General features: G+C 41.1%; 1 protein-coding gene across 1 annotated transcript in view; it reads right to left on the reverse strand.

The window, feature by feature from the left end:
• Positions 1 to 17,633: 17,633 nt before the first annotated feature.
• Positions 17,634 to 19,436, reverse strand: part of PDLIM5 (PDZ and LIM domain 5) — a gene marked incomplete at its 5' end in the record, with an annotated part of 86,231 nt that continues 84,428 nt past the window's right edge. Inside the window, 2 exons of the mRNA XM_009872094.1 lie at positions 17,634 to 17,864; positions 18,504 to 18,619. Of these exons, the coding sequence (XP_009870396.1) occupies positions 17,775 to 17,864; positions 18,504 to 18,619 (206 nt within the window). The remainder of the gene's footprint in view (positions 17,865 to 18,503; positions 18,620 to 19,436) is intronic.

Here is a 19,436-nt window from a genome sequence, read left to right on the forward strand (position 1 = left end):
TGAATTGCCCTTCATGGGACGACTCACGACAAATAAGAATCATCCTTCTGTGTCTGTTTGATAGAATCACAGGATGATTCAGTTTGGAAGGGACCTGGGGAGGTCTCTAGCCTAACCTTGTGCTGCAGATAAGGTCACAGCAAGTTGCTCAGAATTTTATTCTGTTGAGCCTATAAAAACTTCAAGCGTGGAGAGTACACAACCTCTCTGGGAAACCAAATATCCCAATAAAACAGAAATTCTTTAAATACAATGAAATACATCTCATGGGCAAACCAACAAGTTGCACTCTTTTTAAGACATACATCCTCTTGCTATATTTCCTCAAAGCCAGAGGATTAAAAAGAACTGAAAAAGATTCCCATCCCAGGTCTTCTATTTCCATTTTTCACTCACTTTATTTTTCATTAGTTGGACTCTAGATTATCAATGTGTGGCTTTTCTTATTTATGATCTAAAACAACCATGTTCAAAAATGACTTTTTTTTTTTTCCAAATCCAAAATTTGTCTCTCATCATTTAGACGTGGACTTACCCGAAACCCCTGGGATTTCATACACTGGTTGCAGACATATTTGTGTTTGTCCACAGCGTGTGTAATGGCAATAAAAACTGCACCAGCCTGGAGTCTGTGCTGAGATTGCTGCCTTTCCTGGGGCCAACTGTAAATGAACACAAATGCTCACCTGAAGTTTCCAGTATTCTCAAAAGCAAAGCTCAGTTTGACCACTCGGTCAACCACGATTGTACTGATGTTACCAAAAGATCACATATTCATTTCAACTTATTCTGCTATCATAGACTTAGTCATCTATAGCAGTTTTATACAGCACTTCTGTTTTGTTCTGTGTGCTATGATAGTTTTTTCAGTTTCTCCCCACTAACAGTAGAAAAGGACCTGATTAGGGTCTTAAAACTTCTGCTGGGTTGCAGAGGGGTTTGTAGAAAAGATCCTACTAGCTGGCTATTTTTATTTTCTGGCATCATTAGATGTCTGGAAAAATGCCCTGAAAAATTGAGTCCAGGCACATTGACTTCAGAAATTGTTATATAGTAACCAGAAATTTCCTCTTTCCCCACCTACTTTTAAAATTTTTAACACTGGAATATATTGAAGCATGTAGAAAACTGTAAAACAGCCAAGTGGACTTCCATAAAACTCACTGAAATGATCCACTTTTGCAGTAGAATAGATCAGAGGAAACATCAGCTAGCGAAGAGGATATCCAAGGAAAGTGACTGCTAACTGCTGGTTAAAATTGAAGTATGCTATCCCTTTCAGCTCCCATTTTTTCTATTCTCAAATAGCTAGCAATATTTGCTAAATAAAGAACATTTTCTCTGTTAATTGGTTTGCTTTCAGAAAAACTGCCACCAGATCCATTTTACTTTCCATTCTCTACAGGGAAAAAAAAAAAAATAAATTAATCCTTTCTCTGAATGTTTGCAGGCTGATCACTTCAAGGACACGTTTGTCCTCTAGCATTGCATGAAAACGCAGTCACTTCAAGTTGGCTAACGAGCATCTTCTGGGAGAGGTGACAAGTGTTGAAACGTGTATGACAAACCTCATCCTTCTGCCAGATCGTTGTCCTTTGCATTTTATAGCCCAACATCTTTTGCCTGGGAGGGAGGAAGGAAGCAGAGTGCCTCAGAGATGAGGGCAAGGCTGGAAACTGCGATCAGAGCCCAAATGCGCTGGCATCTGTCACAAGTGCAGGGAGTTGAACTGATATTTCTGAGAACTACCATTACCCTTTATAACTACGTATTCCAAGAAAACTCCCAATATAGTGGCTGTCATGAACAAAGACCGCAGGCTACAAGCAACAGATGAGCTAATCTTGCTGCTTTTTGGGGCATATTTTCCTTGGCCTGGGGCTGCAGGCAGGGACAGCTGCCCTGGTGCAAGGTGCGGGAGGCAGTGGTGGGTGCAGGGGGTGGAGAGCTGGCTTCTACCTGGCCTCGGCAGCCCCAGACACGGGCACTGAAATGTCCAGCAACCAGAAACAGGCTTCTCCCATCTGCTCTGCTCCCATAGTTCGTAATGCTCGGAGAGGGTGGGAATACACCAGCAATACAACACAGGAAATTTTGTTTTCAGTTGCCTGGGCAGGCTGTGGTAAGGAGGGGATGTGCTCCCTTTTTGCTCCTTTTCTGCCGAGGACAAGCAGATAGGGAGCCCCAGGAGCTGCTGTGCACATCCCAGCAGCCATCTCATTCCAGCTTCTCCATTTTACTGTTTCAGAAAAAGTCCCAAACCAATCCTAGCCCTGCTGACACTCCCAGCACTCAGCAATGAAGCAGTGCAGTGAGCACTTTAACTGCTTTCCATGAAATACCTGCAGATCTTGAGTTTTGGCTTCACTGGCATTTGACTAATCATATCAAATCCTTACCTATACTTTCGTTCATATTTTTATTTCCCCGTGTAATATTAGCTTCAGGTTTCACTGGTTTGTTTACTTTTTAATTAAAGACTTTGACATTTCAGAGTCATTTTATATTTCCTATCCTGGCAATATTCAAAGACGGACTACACAGATGGGCAAATAATCATATCAAGATCTGAAGTAACGCTACCCTTCATCTCAGTCCACTTGGGTAAACTCACACCACATGCCAGCGTGAACTATTCTTGTAACAAGGGCTGTAAATCCCTGCTGAAAGTTATTTAGGAAGGGTAATTTTGGCTATGCGTAAGTGCCATACATTAAATATATTACAGGTGAAATCTTCTGGGAAGGGCTCTGACATTTATGAGTTACACAGGTGGTATATATTAGAGAGAATCCAAATTCTGAGCAAAAGTAATAGAATATAATTTTATATAGCAATTTTGTCCACAGTCTCTTCAAAAGGAACAAATCATCAAACCTCTGTCAGTTCTACGGCTTTCATTTGGTTTTGCTGTTTGGGTTCTTTTTTTAATGTTTCCGGCCTTTACAATTACATAATTTCGCTTCAGTTCTTCCTAGGTATTACCTGTGCAAATGCACTGTAACACTCTCGTTTCTGAAGAGGAGTTTGGAAGGCTTGGGCAGCACCTCTAATGCCAGCTGTATAATGATGCAGACCTTTACTGTCTCCCATTTACAGGGCACCACGTGCATCTTCCTTGCACCTTTCCCAGGGGGAAGGAAAGCCGGGAGCCCCACGAAGAAGCAAAGGCAGCCTGAACCACCCCTGAAACAGAAGAGTGCAACAAATGTGTTGGGGCTGGTCCTACTTTGGGTGGACATGAATTAGGAACCACAGCTACAGAACTTAGCTTCATCGCAGAACCTTCTTGGCCTTATTGCAAAGTTTTTATGCTGAAGTTGGCAAGTCATCCCCACAAGCTCTGGGATATCTGTTTTGTTAGAGTTATTTGCCACTGAATTAAATTTCTCCGCAAAGCTTTTATTTCTTATTGTGCTCTGGTGTATTGGGGGCACCTGAAACTCACTTGTAAAACGGCAGGTGACGTGTTTCTTGCACACAGTGCAATTCTCACACAGAGTTTTAAAAGTTAAAGCCAACTCTCCCACAAGAAGGTGGTCTACTAGCTGTAATTCCCACCAGGTGAGTGGCTGCTTGGCACTACCCGCATACAACTCATTTTGACATTTTGTTGGACCCTTTTCCATGGCACTGCTTTTGGCTCCTCCATGACCCTGCAGAAGGGAAACTATTTCTGCCACAGGCAGACTGATGAACAAAGCCAAGGACGCGATGCACTGAAACCCTCTCCAACACGAGTGGGGAAATACTGACAAAACACAAGCTGCTTTAAAATATCCCCTGGAAAAACAGCAGCTGCTTTCTCATAAGAAAGTGCAGTAGTTATCAGTTGCAGCTACCTATGCCAAGCCCAGGAGCGATGGCCACTGAGCCCTGTGGAGCCCCACACTGATGGGGCACAGTTCCCCTCTTGGCTGCTGTATCTGCACCAAACTCCAACCTGCACAGCTTCGGATGGCCTCTTCTCTTTTCATAGCATCTCTAAATATCTCTTTTGTTCTCTAGATCCAGCATAAATCTTCTCCCTTAGCTTGTACCTGCCTGCTTCCAGATCAGTGATGTGGTTTAGGTTTGACAGATATCCACACAAAAGAATTGAAAGGTCGACGTTGCTGACTTGAGGATAGATTTGTTATGCCATCGGGTGCCCATCATGTAGGTAACGGACCTGGAAAGCAGCAGGACAACCCAGTCCCAATGACTGCAGCTATTTTTAGCAATGCAAACATATAACATGTCAAATACTAAATACGTCACTGGTGCAGAGTTAAAAACTGCCACTGCTGCTTCTTAAGCAGGTGTAACTTTCAGGAGAAAATTCACACTGAAATTAGACTCACATAAGTAGTTGCACTGATTCAAAATTATTTAAACTTGTTACCTTCCACAAATTCAGCCGTGCAGTTTAATAAGAGTCATTCAGATAAAGCTCACACTCTACATACAGTGACAAACGTGAGGTGCTTAGAAAATGTGAATATTGTGCAGGTCTGCACGGAAGGAAAGTAGCCTGTTCAATTTCCAAACAATAATATTTTTTTTCAAAAAAGGCTAGGATTATAAACATTGATAAGCTTGCCTTACAAATATTATTTTAAAGATGTCTGTGACAGACTGCTTGAAGTCAAAGCCTAATAAAGTAGTTATCTTCAAGGGGATTTCTTGTATATCTAAGAAGCACATGCAGCACAGAGGACTTTTCTGGGTTCCAGGGACTTAATAATATGTTTGCAACAAGGATTGTTTTACCTGCAGCCTCTGCCTTATTCCAGTGGGTATTTCCGTGAGGCCAAGTCCCAGGTCAAAAGGCTGCACAGAGTGCTGTAACGAAGCTCCTCTGCCTGGAGCCAGTGACCAAGTATAAGAGAAGGGCTGCAGGTTGCCTTTTATGTTCAACTTCTTTGTGAGTTAAGAGCATAAGGTTTTCTATTCTTTGCATACGTCTGCATAGTATTGTCCATATGACATCCATAACAAAAGATAATTAAAACCAGACTGATTGGAATGAATACAAAATAAACAGTTTGCTTAATATCTCTGGCTAATTTATCTTATGAGAAAAAATGAAGCAAATGCTTCCATCTAAGCAGTAGGGGGGGAAAATTAGGGGGGAAAAAAAAACCCAAACAAAATATTTAGCTTACGTCACCTGAAAGCAATCCCCTCTTTGATCCTGTTTAGCTTGAACTGACAGCACCACTTCTCCAGTATCATCAATTCTTTTTCCATCATTATTTGCTCTCTTCCACGCCTCTCTTCTGACTAGCTGTTAGGAGACTAGTAACATATCAGGATGATTTTTTTTAAACAGAAAATTATTTAAGTCCTCACTTAGACTTTCCATTTGGAAGAAAGGCTGTGCAATTAGCCTCCACTTCAGCTACGCAATTTTACTCTAGCTTTTTGCATCTCTGCCTAGTGTATCAAGTCTTAAACGTGAATATTAGAGATTTTGGGCAAGCCCAAATCTCTAATAGAATATAAAACGACTTCATTTCTGCTCATTAGAGTAGCTTGATGTGCCCTTTTACTAATTTCTTCTTATGTAGACCAGACATTCAAAGCCCTTTTCCTCACATGGCCTTTGCTGAACAGCATTGTCTATTCCTGAGTGGGCGGAGGAAGGAATTAAGAGGATGCTGAATGTATCTTTTGCTATAGAGGCCTTCATTTCTGTAACTGCACACACAAGCTATACAGATATTGCAGTAGTCAGGTCACATCACTGACTGCTGTGCCCGACCCTTGTCTACAGTAAATCTTCCCTTGGATTTGTTTTCACACTCCAAACCTCTGAATAGTTTCAGCTTTGAACCAGACCAGAGGATTGATATAAACACCCCACCAGTGTGAGGCCTTGCTGTACAGATTATATTCCATTAAAAGAACACCTGTAAGATTGAAGAGTTGAAGACTCCAAAGTTAAGAAGCAGATAGTGCTGATTAAGTCCTCTTTAGATACAGCACTTGCTTACCTGACAGTATGCTCTGGTTTCCATAGGAATCTGTGCTCATTTGGCACAGCTCAATGCAGTGAAATGACAGCACCTCCTAAAGGTAGCACCCCCACTTGCCACATGGAATGTTTCGGCTGAGATGTAGCACCTAATTTTCAATGATTCTGGGACTCACGTGAACAATCCCCTAGAAAATTTGTTTGCATTATTTTTTTTTCAGTTATTATTTGTAAACATCAAGCTATGTATATTAAGAAAGAGAAGCCAGCCTTTACCATGGGGTCTGTTGGGCTTATCTAACACAAGCGCGTTACCAAGTTCATTTGTGGGTAACGGAGAACACATTAATGGCTAAATGTGTTTGGTTTTTTTTCCCCCCCTCTATGATTTAATCTAATTCTCTGGGCTAAACTATGTCTTTCACCCCCCGAAACACTGAAAAGGCTTTGCACATTAAAACGTGCTGCAGGCTCAGCCCACATATTCTTTGGCACACCATCCCTACCCTGCCCCGTGAGAGCCAGCTGGGGCTGGGCAGTCCCCAGCAGAAAGAAACCTGGACGAGGAGGGAAAGGCATAAGCTTCTGGAGGCTTCCTCCATCTGTGTTCCCAGGCACCAGCGTGGCTGAGGCGGAGGACACCCAGGACTGTGAGAGTTGAGTCGTTTCACTCCTCCAGCATCCTCATCAACCAGCCATCACTCAGTTGAATTGCAGCTGGTACCCAGCAGCACCATCAACAGCCACAGCACAAGCCGCTTCCTGGCACATGGACCCCAGTTTTTCTGGGTTCCCCATCCCTGCCTGCCCTGCTGCAAATACTTCTGGAGCTGGTAGCAAGCAGGAAGGACCAGGGAGCTCTTCCCGATGGATAGGAACTCCAAACAAGGCAGCATCGACAAAAATGACAAAGCTGGGTATCAGCCTGTGGATTAGCTCAGTGGATCCTCATGCAGTTAATTATCTCCAGCCGACGTGGAGGATGATATGAAATCTATGTGCTGGGGCAGTGCTGGACAAGTACATAATCCACAGACTAGAAGGAGCTATGGATATGTTTAACCATGAGCGACAAAGAAAGAGCTTCCAGAAATTTGTCAGCTCCCAGAGCAGCTGAGAGCCCCCTTGCACTGTGGCACAGGTTAGCTCAGACGTTCAGCACTCTCTCGCACAGAGTTTTAAACAGCACATGGGGAACAGCCGCTCCAACTTTGCACACGTCGATAGGTAAAATGCTTAATTTTAATGATGAGATTTTCCAGTCCATTTCATCCCCTGCAAGCTATGGTAGTGCACAAGGGCTGCAGCAGCTCAAGGTGCATGTCCCATTGACAGACCCACATGCCTGCTCTGCAAAATCTCCACATCTGGACTTTAGCAGAGGCGGCCATGCCAGCAGCTGGAAGAAGTTCAAAGAAGGAAAGCCGTGAGGGAATTTGAGATAGGCTTTCTGCCTACAGACAGCACAGGATGGGATGGTGTAATTTGAATCAGCAGCCAGCACGGCTAATGTTAAACAATGCTTGCTTCAGCCTCTGGGTAGCCCAGGATTAGCCGATGATAAAAAAGGATTTGTTTGTGCTCCCAAGTACATCATGAAGATGAAAAAGCTATTTGACCTCAAAGAAGAAAGCTGGCAGAAGAAAAATGCACACAATTTGGTGAAGAATATAAATGTAGCATAGGGAGGGGATAAAAGTCCCCTCCCAGGAGGTGGCAAGGTCTGTGTCCCCACCATGAGGAGCACCCTCAGCTCCTGTCTGCCATTCTACCTTGCTCTCCCCAAATCACCTCCTTTTTTCAGACCATTCTCTCATGAATCTCTGACAAGAACAAACTGGCAAAATGGTGGTACTCCTGCAAGCTCTTGCCCTTTTTCTAAACACCAAACTGCTTTTGTCCTGCCACCTCCTCTTTCCTCCCATCACTGTGCCCCATCTCCTGGCCTCCACTGCAGCTCAATTTTCCCTCTTGTCTCTACAGTGACTGAAAGGGCAACTAAAAATTGCTGCCCGACATGCATTTTCTTCCTTCCAGGAATGAGACAGCAGTTTACCACCTATCACAGGAAGACATGAAGGACAGAACAGCAAACACGATTACTGTTTGAAGAAACAAATTTGGAGTGCCAGTTTTCATCTTGGTTGATTTTGCAAACTTCTGTTGGGGAGAAGGTAGAGTCTTCCCTCAACTTGTTCCCTGAAAACAAATAACGCGTTAACTCATATGTATATTGACAGAGTTAGCTCACACTTGCATTCAACGGTGATTAATTAATTTAAAAATCTAACCTATACTAAGCCTCCAAAGACGTATTTCTGGCTCTTTGGATGTGGGAAAGGCTCAGTGTCACCAGGGTGAAGCTGAGCAGAAGGACGGGAGATGGACAGCAGAGAGGCAGCGAGACAGGGCCATTTGTTGGGACGAGCTGGCCTGGCTGCCTGCTTCTGCCAAGATCTCCACAGAGGAAGAACCTATTCAAGGAAAGGAGCTGGAGGCAGGTGGTAATCCACAGCTCCCATACATGTTGATTTGCACCCTTTGTGTAGCAGAGGCACGATTGCCACACCTATCCCATTGCGTTCCAAATTATGACTCTTGGTGTCATGGTAGTACCGTAACATCGTATAACTTTTCTGGCAGAAAAGGACCTGAGGATTCTAATAGACAAGCGTCTGAATATGAGCCAGCAGTGTGTCAAGGTGGCCAAGACCACCAATGGCATCTTGGCTTGTATTAAAAACAGTGTGACCAGCAGAAGTAGGAAGGTGATTGTCTCCCTGTACTCAGCACTGGTGAGGCCTCATCTTGAGTACTGTGTTCAGTTCTGGGCACCTCAATACAAGAGGGATGTCAAGGTGCTGGAGCAAGTACAGAGGAGGGCAATAAAGCTGGTGAAGGGTCTAGAAAATAAATCTTATGAAGAGCAACTGAAGGAGCTGGGGCTGTTTAGTTTGAAGAGGAGGCTGAGGGGAGACCTCATTGCTCTCTACAGCTACCTGAAAGACATTGTAGAGAGGTTGGTGCTGGTCTCTTCTCACGGGAATCTGGTAGTAGAACAAGCTGCAACAAGGCAGATTTAGGCTGTTAGGAAAAAAATTTTCACAGAAAGAGTAGTCAGGCTGCCCAGGGAGGTGGTCGAATCACCTTCCCTGGAGGTGTTTAAAAGTCATTTACATATAGTGTTAGGGGATATGGTTTAGATGTGGACTCTGTAGAGTAGAGTTATAGGTTGGACTTGATCCCAAGGGTCTTTCCCAGCCTGAATGTTTCTATGATTCTATGAACTAGCAATCCAGTGTTCCCACAATACACCAAAATCCTCACATGTTAATTGCCATTGAGCAGAAAAATACAAGAAAAATATAATCATGTAACTGCCTAGAAGGTTAATATGGTATTAGGAAACCTATGCCAAAGCTCTAGAGACCAGGTAAAAGACAAACTTTAAGCAAGAATACATGCTATTGCTCTTTTTTTGGGGGGGGACAGTATCCTAGACTTCACTAGAGCGTCCTCAGAAACTGATCTCCACCAAGACACCACAGAAAAGGGAAAGTATTAAAAATAATATAATCTCTCCAAATTTTGCAGAGGGAACTTCTAGCCAACTGTGAGATGCACGCTATTAAAAACACTGGATTAGCCACATACTTAGGAAAATATATAAATAAATAAGGAAGAATACGCAAGATTTAAAGACAAATTTGCAGCCTTACTGCACTATTATTTTACTTCCACTGATACATACTGAATTATCTCAGAGACAGCCCAACCTATCTTCTTATCCAGATATCACTGCTCAGAATTTCCGATTAATCCTCTACTGATTGTCACTGGGTACCACATGGTGGAAAAAAAGGTCATGGAGCAGCTTAACTTCACCGGGGTTGTTTAAAGCCAAGTCCAAGATTGGGCCCAAGGTGCTATAAATATTAAATTGCTCTGTTTTGTACCCTACCTGCTTCCAATGGCTGAGGACATACAAAGAAAAGTAGGTTCTATATTTAAAGAAATAAATACTATCCTATAAAATGTTATTTATTCTTTGCACACAGCAGAAGAGTGTGATTTCTTTATATGTCACAGTCAACACTTTCAATAACGGAAGTAAATTTAAGAGCTATATACTCTAGTAATTTTTAGGAGAGCTGACTAATTCTCACTTTTAAGTGTACATACTACTGTGACAACATAAATGGCAAGAAAAGCTGAAGAATTCTGATGGGGGACAAACCTGAAAAGACTACAGAATTAAGGAGAGGGGGCAGCAGAACTGCCACCTTGGACTTCTGAAGGGCAGACTTTGACTTTTTTAGGAGACTGCTTGACAGAGTCCCTTAGAAGGCAGTCCTGAAGGGCAGAGGGGTGCAGGAAGGCTGGACACTCTTTAAGAAGGAAATCTTAAAGGCACAGGAGCAGGCTGTCCCCATGTGCCGTAAGACATGCTGGCAGCAAAGATCAGCCTGGCTGAACAGGGAGATTTGGCTGCATCTTAGGGAAAAAAGGAGGGTTTATGGCCTTTGGAAGAAGGGCCAGGCCACACATGATGACTACAAAGATGTTGTGAGGCTACACAGGGAGAAAATTCTTATAAGAAGCAGCTGAGAACTGGGGATACCCCATCGCCCTCTACAACTACCTTAAAGGAGGTTGCAGAGAGGTGGGGATTGGTCCATTCAACCAAGTAACAAGTGACAGGACAAGAGGAAATAGCCTCAACTTGTCACAAGGGAAGTTTAGATTGGATACTAGGAAGACTTTCTTTATTGAAAGGGTTATCAGACATTGGAACAGGTTGCCCAAGGCAGCGGCAGAGTCCCTGTCCCTGGAGACATTTAAGAGTCCTGTAGACATGGTGCTTAGGCGTAGGATTTAGTCAAGGACTTGTCAGTGTTAGGTTAATGATTGGATTTGATGATCTTAAAGGTCTTTTCCATTTGAGGCAATTCTGCGGTTCTGTGACTATCTCAGTTTGGCGCAAATACCAGTAGTTCATCTTTCATAAAGAACCAAATTATTTATGACTTCACCATCCCTTTTACTCCCAGAGAATATTGATCCCAGCACAGGATGAGTACAAGAACTTCATGTTCCTTTTGAGTGGAAGTGTGTAACAATTCATTTAAATTTCATTGAATCAGACACTGAACATCTGAGAAATGAAATATACGGTTAGGAAGCAGTGTCGTTTCTTGTAGTAATGTTCCTGTCTCTGGGTAGAATGTTACTCAACTGTATTGTCATCTACCAAACAAGAGCATTCCTTCAAATAGGTCCTGCTAAAACCAAGGGGCCAGATTCTTAGTTTAATTCTGATTAGGCAAAAGTAATCAAATCAGTAATGCAGTTTTAATACCTGTAATTTTTAATTCGGAGGGGAATAATTTGAAATCAGTGAGGCTGTATCTGCTTAGGTTATGATTACAGCCCTTTCAGCTTGTTTTCATGTGTTTCCCTTTTGCTTGATGGATTTCAAGGAAAAGAAAGTTTGTGTGGGATATAATTACAACTTTGGTCTAGTATCCTGAATTATTTTTCCAGCAGAAACTTCTGGGTGGGAAAACTTAACACTCCAGAAAGTGTGCCAAAATTTAGTGAAAGTTTATATTTACCAAAGGAACATTTGACATTTCATTGATGCATCACAAAGGGAAACAAGGGACACACACCTGACAGGATTATCTTCGTTTAAAACAAACAAAGGCACTGCCCACCAGTAAGAAAAAGTGAAATGAAGGCATCAATACCAAAAAGGAAATAACTGTGATCCTGTGGAAAGTGTGAATATTACTCAGAGCACAATGACACAATCCTTAGTTTCACAGTATAGGAGAAACCTTTTAAAACATACCCAAAACACTGGATATTTTTTAAAAGTTTAAAGTATTTCCAGTGCAAATACAAAAGCGCTTTATTTTAACTTGCATACCGTACCATCTTAAAGTATTTTTGAAAAAAAGGTCTTATGGAAAATATTTTTCCAAATCAGCCATGTGTAAATTTTAGCATGGTGATTTGAAATTTCTTTAAAGGCACTTTTGCTAGCACTCCGTAGTACTGTAACATGCCATTCTGACACAAATAAAACTTTCTGGAAACCCGTAACAACAGATGGTGATTTTCTATCCCCAAACTGCCACACACACACTAGATTTGGGCTTATCAGACATGTGAATACTTTGCTCTGTTTTTCAGTCATCAACCCAAGCTTCGTGTCCACTTTCACAGCCAATGATAATGAAAATAACCTTTAGGTAAAGCAATAGAAGCAATATAAAAGCTCATTATAAGCCCAATTCATAAAATTACAAGCTATAGCATGCAGTATGCACCAGTAAAACTGAAAACCAAGTTCAAGCATACCAAAACAAGATTATAAACTAGCTGTTGTTTTCCTGTCTGGGAAAAGCAATTCTTTAATGAGCTTGGAAACATAGCTAAATATTTGCTTTCATAAATTCAAGAAAAAGCCATACCACTTTTGAGACTTCTGCTGAGCAGCTTTTTCTCCTCTCTCTTTTCCTCTTTTAAATTTTAAAGACTGCATAGGAACCATTTGCTCTGTGAGGTTCCCATAGTTAGGACCAAACCCTTCTCAGAGGAATTTTGGCACCTTATTAATTAGTTGGTTATGAGAAGGAGCTGCACTCTTTCAGTGACTCCTATTTTGCCATCAGTAAAGTGTGATCCCATAATAAATTTCCATCAAGCAAACTATTTCTGGTAATTCCCCCTAATTAACACCAGATTGCTAATAATAAATTAGGCCCTATGTGTTTCTGATATAACCAAGATCTTGTCTGAGTGCAAGATATTAACCAATGTCCCAAGAAAGTAAAACTTGAACCTAAATTAAGCCTTTGCTGGTAAAAAGATTTATATGCAATTTTGTGAGAAACCCTTTGAAGATCTCATACAGGGCATTTTGACCAGCAAACATTTTGAGCGACAGAGAGATTTGTTCTGTGCTGAGCAGTGAAAGTGGATTTATTGTGAAAACACACCGTTGAGTTTTAAGCCTATAAATCTTACACTGGATTACAGTGTTTTAATGAATGAATGACAGATTTCTTTTTTTCTGTCGGTGCATTTTAGTGTTACATGACGTTGTGATTGATAGAAACCAAACCTTTGCCATTAAAACGTCAAATGCAGGTTTGATGCCTTTAAAAGTTTGGCTTCTGCAGTTTAATACGCTGTTTGCAAATAGACTTGCATTTGTCTTGTTCATAGCCTAAACGCTGAAGGGGAGGCAAGTTTTCTGCAAAGTTGCGCCTAAATTTTACCGAGCTGTGTGCAGTGTTTTCCTTTGCTTGTGTAAATAAAGGTAGAAAACAACAGTGCGTTTGCCTCGTTAAGAGACACTCAGCTATGGAGGGTCTTACCAGGCTGGTGTTATCATGAAGTAATCGGCCATGTTGCAGTAGACAGTTAAGTATCCCACGCTGAAAGCGGAGACTGCTGTGTTCCAGGGCTAAGTACAGTATCAGATAATCCTTGCCAGAACAGGCAGTGTTTCCCTCAACAGTCTCAACTCAGGAAAAAACATTAAACACTTCTAAACAAGCCTTGCAAAGTATTCTAGATGGGCAGCAGAACGAAGTAAAGATAGCAAATAAACAGTAATTGGCCAGCATTGCATTTATGTCATTACATTTTCTACAGTGTTCGATACCGTATTTCCATCTTTCAGTCCATCTTGAGGGGGGGGGAGGGGGAAAGAAACAGACTCACCAGAATTGGAAGGGACCTTTGGAGATGAAGGGACTTTGTCCAGTCCAAGGGCTGCATCCAATTGGGTTTTGAGTATCTCCAAGGACGGGGACTCCACAATCGCTCTGGACAACCTGTACCAGTGTTTGACCATCCTCACAGTCTTCCTATCACTATGTTCCACTGAGCAGAGTCCAGCTATGATTCTTTACTTCTCCCTCCAGGTATCTGTACACATGGATGAGATCTCCCTGAGACCTCTCTTCTCCAGGCTGAACATTACCAGCTCTCTCAGCCTCTCCTTGTATGACAAAAGGTCCAAGCACGTCATCATCTTCCTAGCTCTTCATTCCATTACTCCCATGCCTCTCTTGTACTGAAGACACCAGCACTGGACTCAGCACTCCAGATGTGCCTCACCAAGGCTAAACAGAGAAAGATCACCTCACTCGGTCTGCTGGCAATGGTCTGCCTAATAGACCCAAGAAGCTGGTGGTCTTTCTTGTCACAAAAAGGACATCACTGACTTATGGTCAACTTGATGTCCATCAGGACTCCCAGATCCTTTTCAGTAAAGAAAGCCTCCATTTGATCAAAAAACCAAAACAAAACAACTTAAGAACAAGCAACTCAAATGATATCTATTCATGTGTACAATCAAGACTTTCACTGACTGTGATTCAGAAAGAGAAAACATGCAACAATCACAAAACAACTGAGGACAGATAGAGAGTTGGGGAGTTGTGTTCCATTTATTTGCTTGATTTTTAATTATAATTAAATTTGCAAATGTGAACAGCCAAAATTGGGTGCCAAAGGCTATTAAAAACAAACAAGGAAATCACCAGGACTTACTAGCTCCTTGTTTAGTGTAAAACAATGAAAAACAGGAAAAAAAACCCCAACAGAATTCAAACAAGTAAGCTGTGAATTGATGTAGTTCCCCTTCTTGCTCTTATTTGCAAAACCACTCTATGGCTAGATGGTGCAAGTAGTTCCATGAAGAAACAGGTACACAACTGAACAGACCAACACACAGTGAACGACAACTCAACTTTTGCTTTTAAGTTTATTGCATTGTTATATTAAGCATTTATATTTACACATAATTCTGATTTATTTAGTTACAATATACTGAAACTGTCATCATGATTCAATTCTTCACTTTCAAAGACCTTCTATCTTCAAACAGTTAAACTCAATTCTCTTACAGGCCATTTTGAAAGAAAAGTAATTACTGACTGAAAATACACGGCAAAAAACTACAGTAGTTAGGTTACTAACACGTATCTCCTGACTTTCTAACATTCTCTCAAAACATGAATGCTATACATGTGCTGTATGAAAAACAGTTGAGAATCTCATGAAATCCCCAAACAATGATGGAACAGTGATGATTTTTGCTATGTCGAGTCTGCAATCAAATACACGCGTGTATATATGCATATATATGTAAGTCTCTCAATACACATCCATATGTGTGCTTGAATAGAGAAGTATACATAAACACATACACACACCCCCCAAAAGATTCCAGAGGTAAATATGCAGGCTTACAAATAAAACAAAATACAAAGATACCAGTATGAAATAGTCCTAAACAAAAAAAGGTAATAAATATTCAGTGAGATATATGGCATTATTATAAAGTGCTCTACTAAAATCTCACTTATTAAAATAACCATTAAAATTATGTTCCTTTTAGTTGATTTATATAATTTGGTAGAGCCATTAAATATTCATTATCTATCTGTGACTCTATGCATCCTTTTAAATTTTAAAAAATAGATAGAAGCAGAAATCTAAAGGCCAAGCAGCTAAATGAAGCAGTACTATTTGAAGCCTTTCAGGCTTTTGTCTTCAAATTCATTAATGACTGCAAAATTTCAAACCCTATAGTATATGGATTAAGAAATATAATTCCAATGAAAATTACGCAACTAAATAAAATCCAATTTGATTTTAAGGACAATGACAAGCTGAAAAGTTTCTCTCCTACTTTAAAATAGCGAGGTCTGCATTGCAGAAATTACACAAATCCTTATCCTCTGCATTCCCATCCTCTTTACCCCACGCGTGTGCAATATAGCTTTGCTGAAACCCAGTCTCTAGGTCTCATTTCTCCACATTCCACCTAATTTCAGAAGCAACCTGGCTCATATGTCCAGTTTGTTTCTACCCTTCTGATTTTCAGCCAAACTCACAAAAAGGGTACATCTGCAAGAGTGTAAACATTTTAAACAGCTTTATGCCATTTCTTCCGTACCACCAGAAGTTTAAAAAAAAGAAACGGTAGTATTGAAGAAAACCAGCTTCAGGAAATAAAGGGAAACATCCCCACAACATGAACCTGTCTCACTGAATTAATAAGAAAGCAAAATATCTTTTCATATTTCAGTACAGCAATTTTGATTTTCTTTCCTCCTCTGTTGTTGATGTTCCTTACTCAACCACGACACTTTTTTGTGATTTTCCACATGGTTTTATGGATAAACCTGTCTCTTTCTCAGTAAAAAACCACCCAAACAAAATCCAACAACAAAACCAGTAAATAGTTACTTCTAATGTCTACTGGCAGGAGAACTAAAGACTAACAATTCACCTTTGACATCCCAGTTGAATTAAATAGCATGTAAATTCTGTTTCCTTCAGAAATCTGATCGGACCCTGAGAGGGTCCCCTTCTCTGTTGTGCAACTCCGTCAGAGTGAAATTTGCTCCGTGCAGAGGGTCACCACCTCTTCCCTATCTGCCTCCAGTTGCTCCATACCACATAAGCCCTATCTGAAGTGAAACGGGACTGACTTAGCTGGCGCACAGGTCTTGCACTGACTCGCTGTGTGGAGGCAAAATTCACACTGAGCCACAGAATTGGCTACATCTCCCAGCTTGCAGCAAATGCGTAATGACAGCGCTGGTTCCCCACTCCCTTGCAAGGACGGAGAGATGCTGTGCTGCTTAACTCAATATTATATTATTCAACAATATATTCCCAACATCTGGTGGGAAAGAGAGAAATATAACCTAAACTAATAAAAATCTTTAACAGCTGAGCAAGAAACTAGGTTTTCGGTACACTACCTGGCACACCACCAATATACATATTCATGAGCTACACAGTAAAGAATGTACTAAGAGAAAAACAATGTCCTCAGTTGCACTTCAGCAGTTCTCATTCAACACCAGAGTTCCACATTCTGGATATAAAACACTGTCACCTGCAGATTCAGTGCAATTTCTCCTTTCCAAGGCACTTGAAACTATCTAAAACCTGAACTGCAAACATAAGAGGGTAGCCCTGTTCTCTTGCTTTTAAGATCTGATCTGACATTTCCATCCTGTCAAACACACCTTCACTGGCAGGACTTTTTTGGCTAGTGTTCTGGTAGTATGTGAGTTAAGGAAGAGTGTCCCATTTATGTTTTCTTCTAAGTGATATCTTCTAAACTATTTTTGTTCACCATTACCTTACGTAACTGCTATGTAAAAATCTCTGTCCTTTGCAGACCCATCAGAGACTTAACTGCAAATGCACAGGTACATGTAACTATGCACGAGGCTTCATGTACATGAGTGTCAGATAAAATATCAGTTGTCAAACAATATAATCCATGTAATTATCTTTGCTTTGGGCTCCTTTTAATGGAGTTTAGCTGCAATACTTGCAAACTCACTTTAAAACACAACAGTGCAATAAAGTGATCTGGATCACTGAAGCCAATCTCCTTTTATTTGTTGAGCAGCAGCAAAACCAAGACTTCTAATACCAGGTTTTTATTTTTATAGGTGTTTCACTTCTCATAGTGAAGCAGATATAAATGTGGTCATAAAATCATGAAGCCAATACAATAGTGTGCTGAGTGTAGAGGTAAAGGCACTATAATTAATTGGTTTGGATGCAACTCCTGATTCCTATCTTTTTATAAAGTAAAATCCTAAATGATAAATGCTCTAAAAATTAGTGTACAACCTCCTTCACAAATTTCCACATTTCCATTCTAGAAAATAATATCTAAATAATTTTAAGCAATTATTGAACACGAACATTTTAACCTTTCTTTCTGCTCAGTACATTTGTTACATAAGACGAGCTCCAAGCATCAGATGTTGATAGAGTGAGCATGTTTCTTGCACAGTGGCTTGTCCTTCTTGGAGAAGAAAGTCTGACCCTCCAAACTGTCACTACATACCTGAAATGGGATTAAAAAAAATTAAATAAAAAGATCACCCAGTTCAGATGGATGAATTACACCATATGTTATTCAGAATGTCGAATCATGGCATTGTTCTATGCACAAATACCTACACAGAATAAGATTCATTACCTTTTTCTTAGGAATACTCTTTTTGATGTAATACTAATGGTTGATGTAAGCATAACCTTCCTTTCTTTAAGTCAGCAGGTTCTTAACTGGGAGCAGAATTAGGTCAGGATTTAAAAAAATAATATCCAGCCATTAGGACTGGAGCTTTATTTCTTTGGTCATACAATATTAGCAGGCAATACTTTGGCTATGGTGTCTTTATGCCAAAAGTACCCTTGCTACTTCAGAAATACAGCCTGTTCCTGGGTGGCCTTCAGCGCTTGCTCCAAGGAAGTAAACATGAAGGGTTAAACGCTAGGATACATGGCTGCACTCCAGGCCAACTGCTCTGGATCTGTGCCAAAGGCTCACAATAGCAACACACCTTCCAAATAACTGGGAAAGAGCTTTCTGTTTGGGCTCAGAGGACTGAAAGAAGTCATAGCTGTTAACTCCTGTATCAGCCAGGTTAGCACAAGCCCTGCTGCCACGGGTTTGTTTAAAACACGGACTAGCTTTACTTACTGAGCATACAAAGCAAGTGTCGTGCCAAGTGTGGCCCAGAGCTTCAAGAAACCTGTCTCCAGCTTCAATGGGGAATTCACAGCCGTGGCACATTGTACCAAAGAGGGCATAGTAATCTGCAAACAAATGAAAACAGATTTTAAAGACGAAGCATATACAGGAAAGCGAGACTGACCTTTTGAAACCTTTATGTTTTTCTTTAAAGGCCAGTGGGTTTGCATTTGTCAAGTTTTATAACACTGGGTACACTGAATAAAGAGCTCCTAGACGGAGAAAACAGGGTGCCCTCCTTTCCTCGGTAATTCAGTTCTCATCCCCTTCCTTACCCTTTCAAGTGAGCAATGCTTCCATCTTTCTAGCGTTTCATTTCCTTGAGATCAATAGTGTGCTTGGCGGGGGGAAATGCACACCTTGGCAGAGCACTGGCGTGGGCTCTACTGTGCTCCTTACATTCTTCTCCAGCTCTACCTTGAAAGCATACGCTGGCTGTTCACATGACAAACCTCCCCAGCAAGTAACAAGCTCCTGTGTACATTCTGGCACAATATTTGCCCCAGAAGTCTAGCAATTTGGATCACGTCAAAATTGCTTTCTAGTCACTGGAGTTTATTACCTGGCTTTAAAAAAACCCAAACCCAAAAAACCCACCCACAAAACACCAAATCCAAGCCAGATGCCTTGGGCAATATACTAATAAATTTAACAAAAAGTATCAGTAGGTCATCAGGATAGTTATTAGTGACTGGAATCACTGAAGGGTATTTGCACCATTAATTTGTAGACTTGGTGCCTCTGGAGGCTGCCCTGGAGTCAGCAGAGAAAAGCTCCTCCAGCAGTTTCAAAGAGCATGGACTGAAATGAAGGGCACCAAACCATTCACATTCCAAATCAGCTATAGAGCTTGAAAATGAGAAATCAGGGCACACTAGCAGG

Source organism: Apaloderma vittatum, unplaced genomic scaffold, assembly GCF_000703405.1.
Source record: "Apaloderma vittatum isolate BGI_N311 unplaced genomic scaffold, ASM70340v1 scaffold9696, whole genome shotgun sequence".
In the NCBI taxonomy this organism is placed as follows: Eukaryota; Metazoa; Chordata; class Aves; order Trogoniformes; family Trogonidae; genus Apaloderma; species Apaloderma vittatum.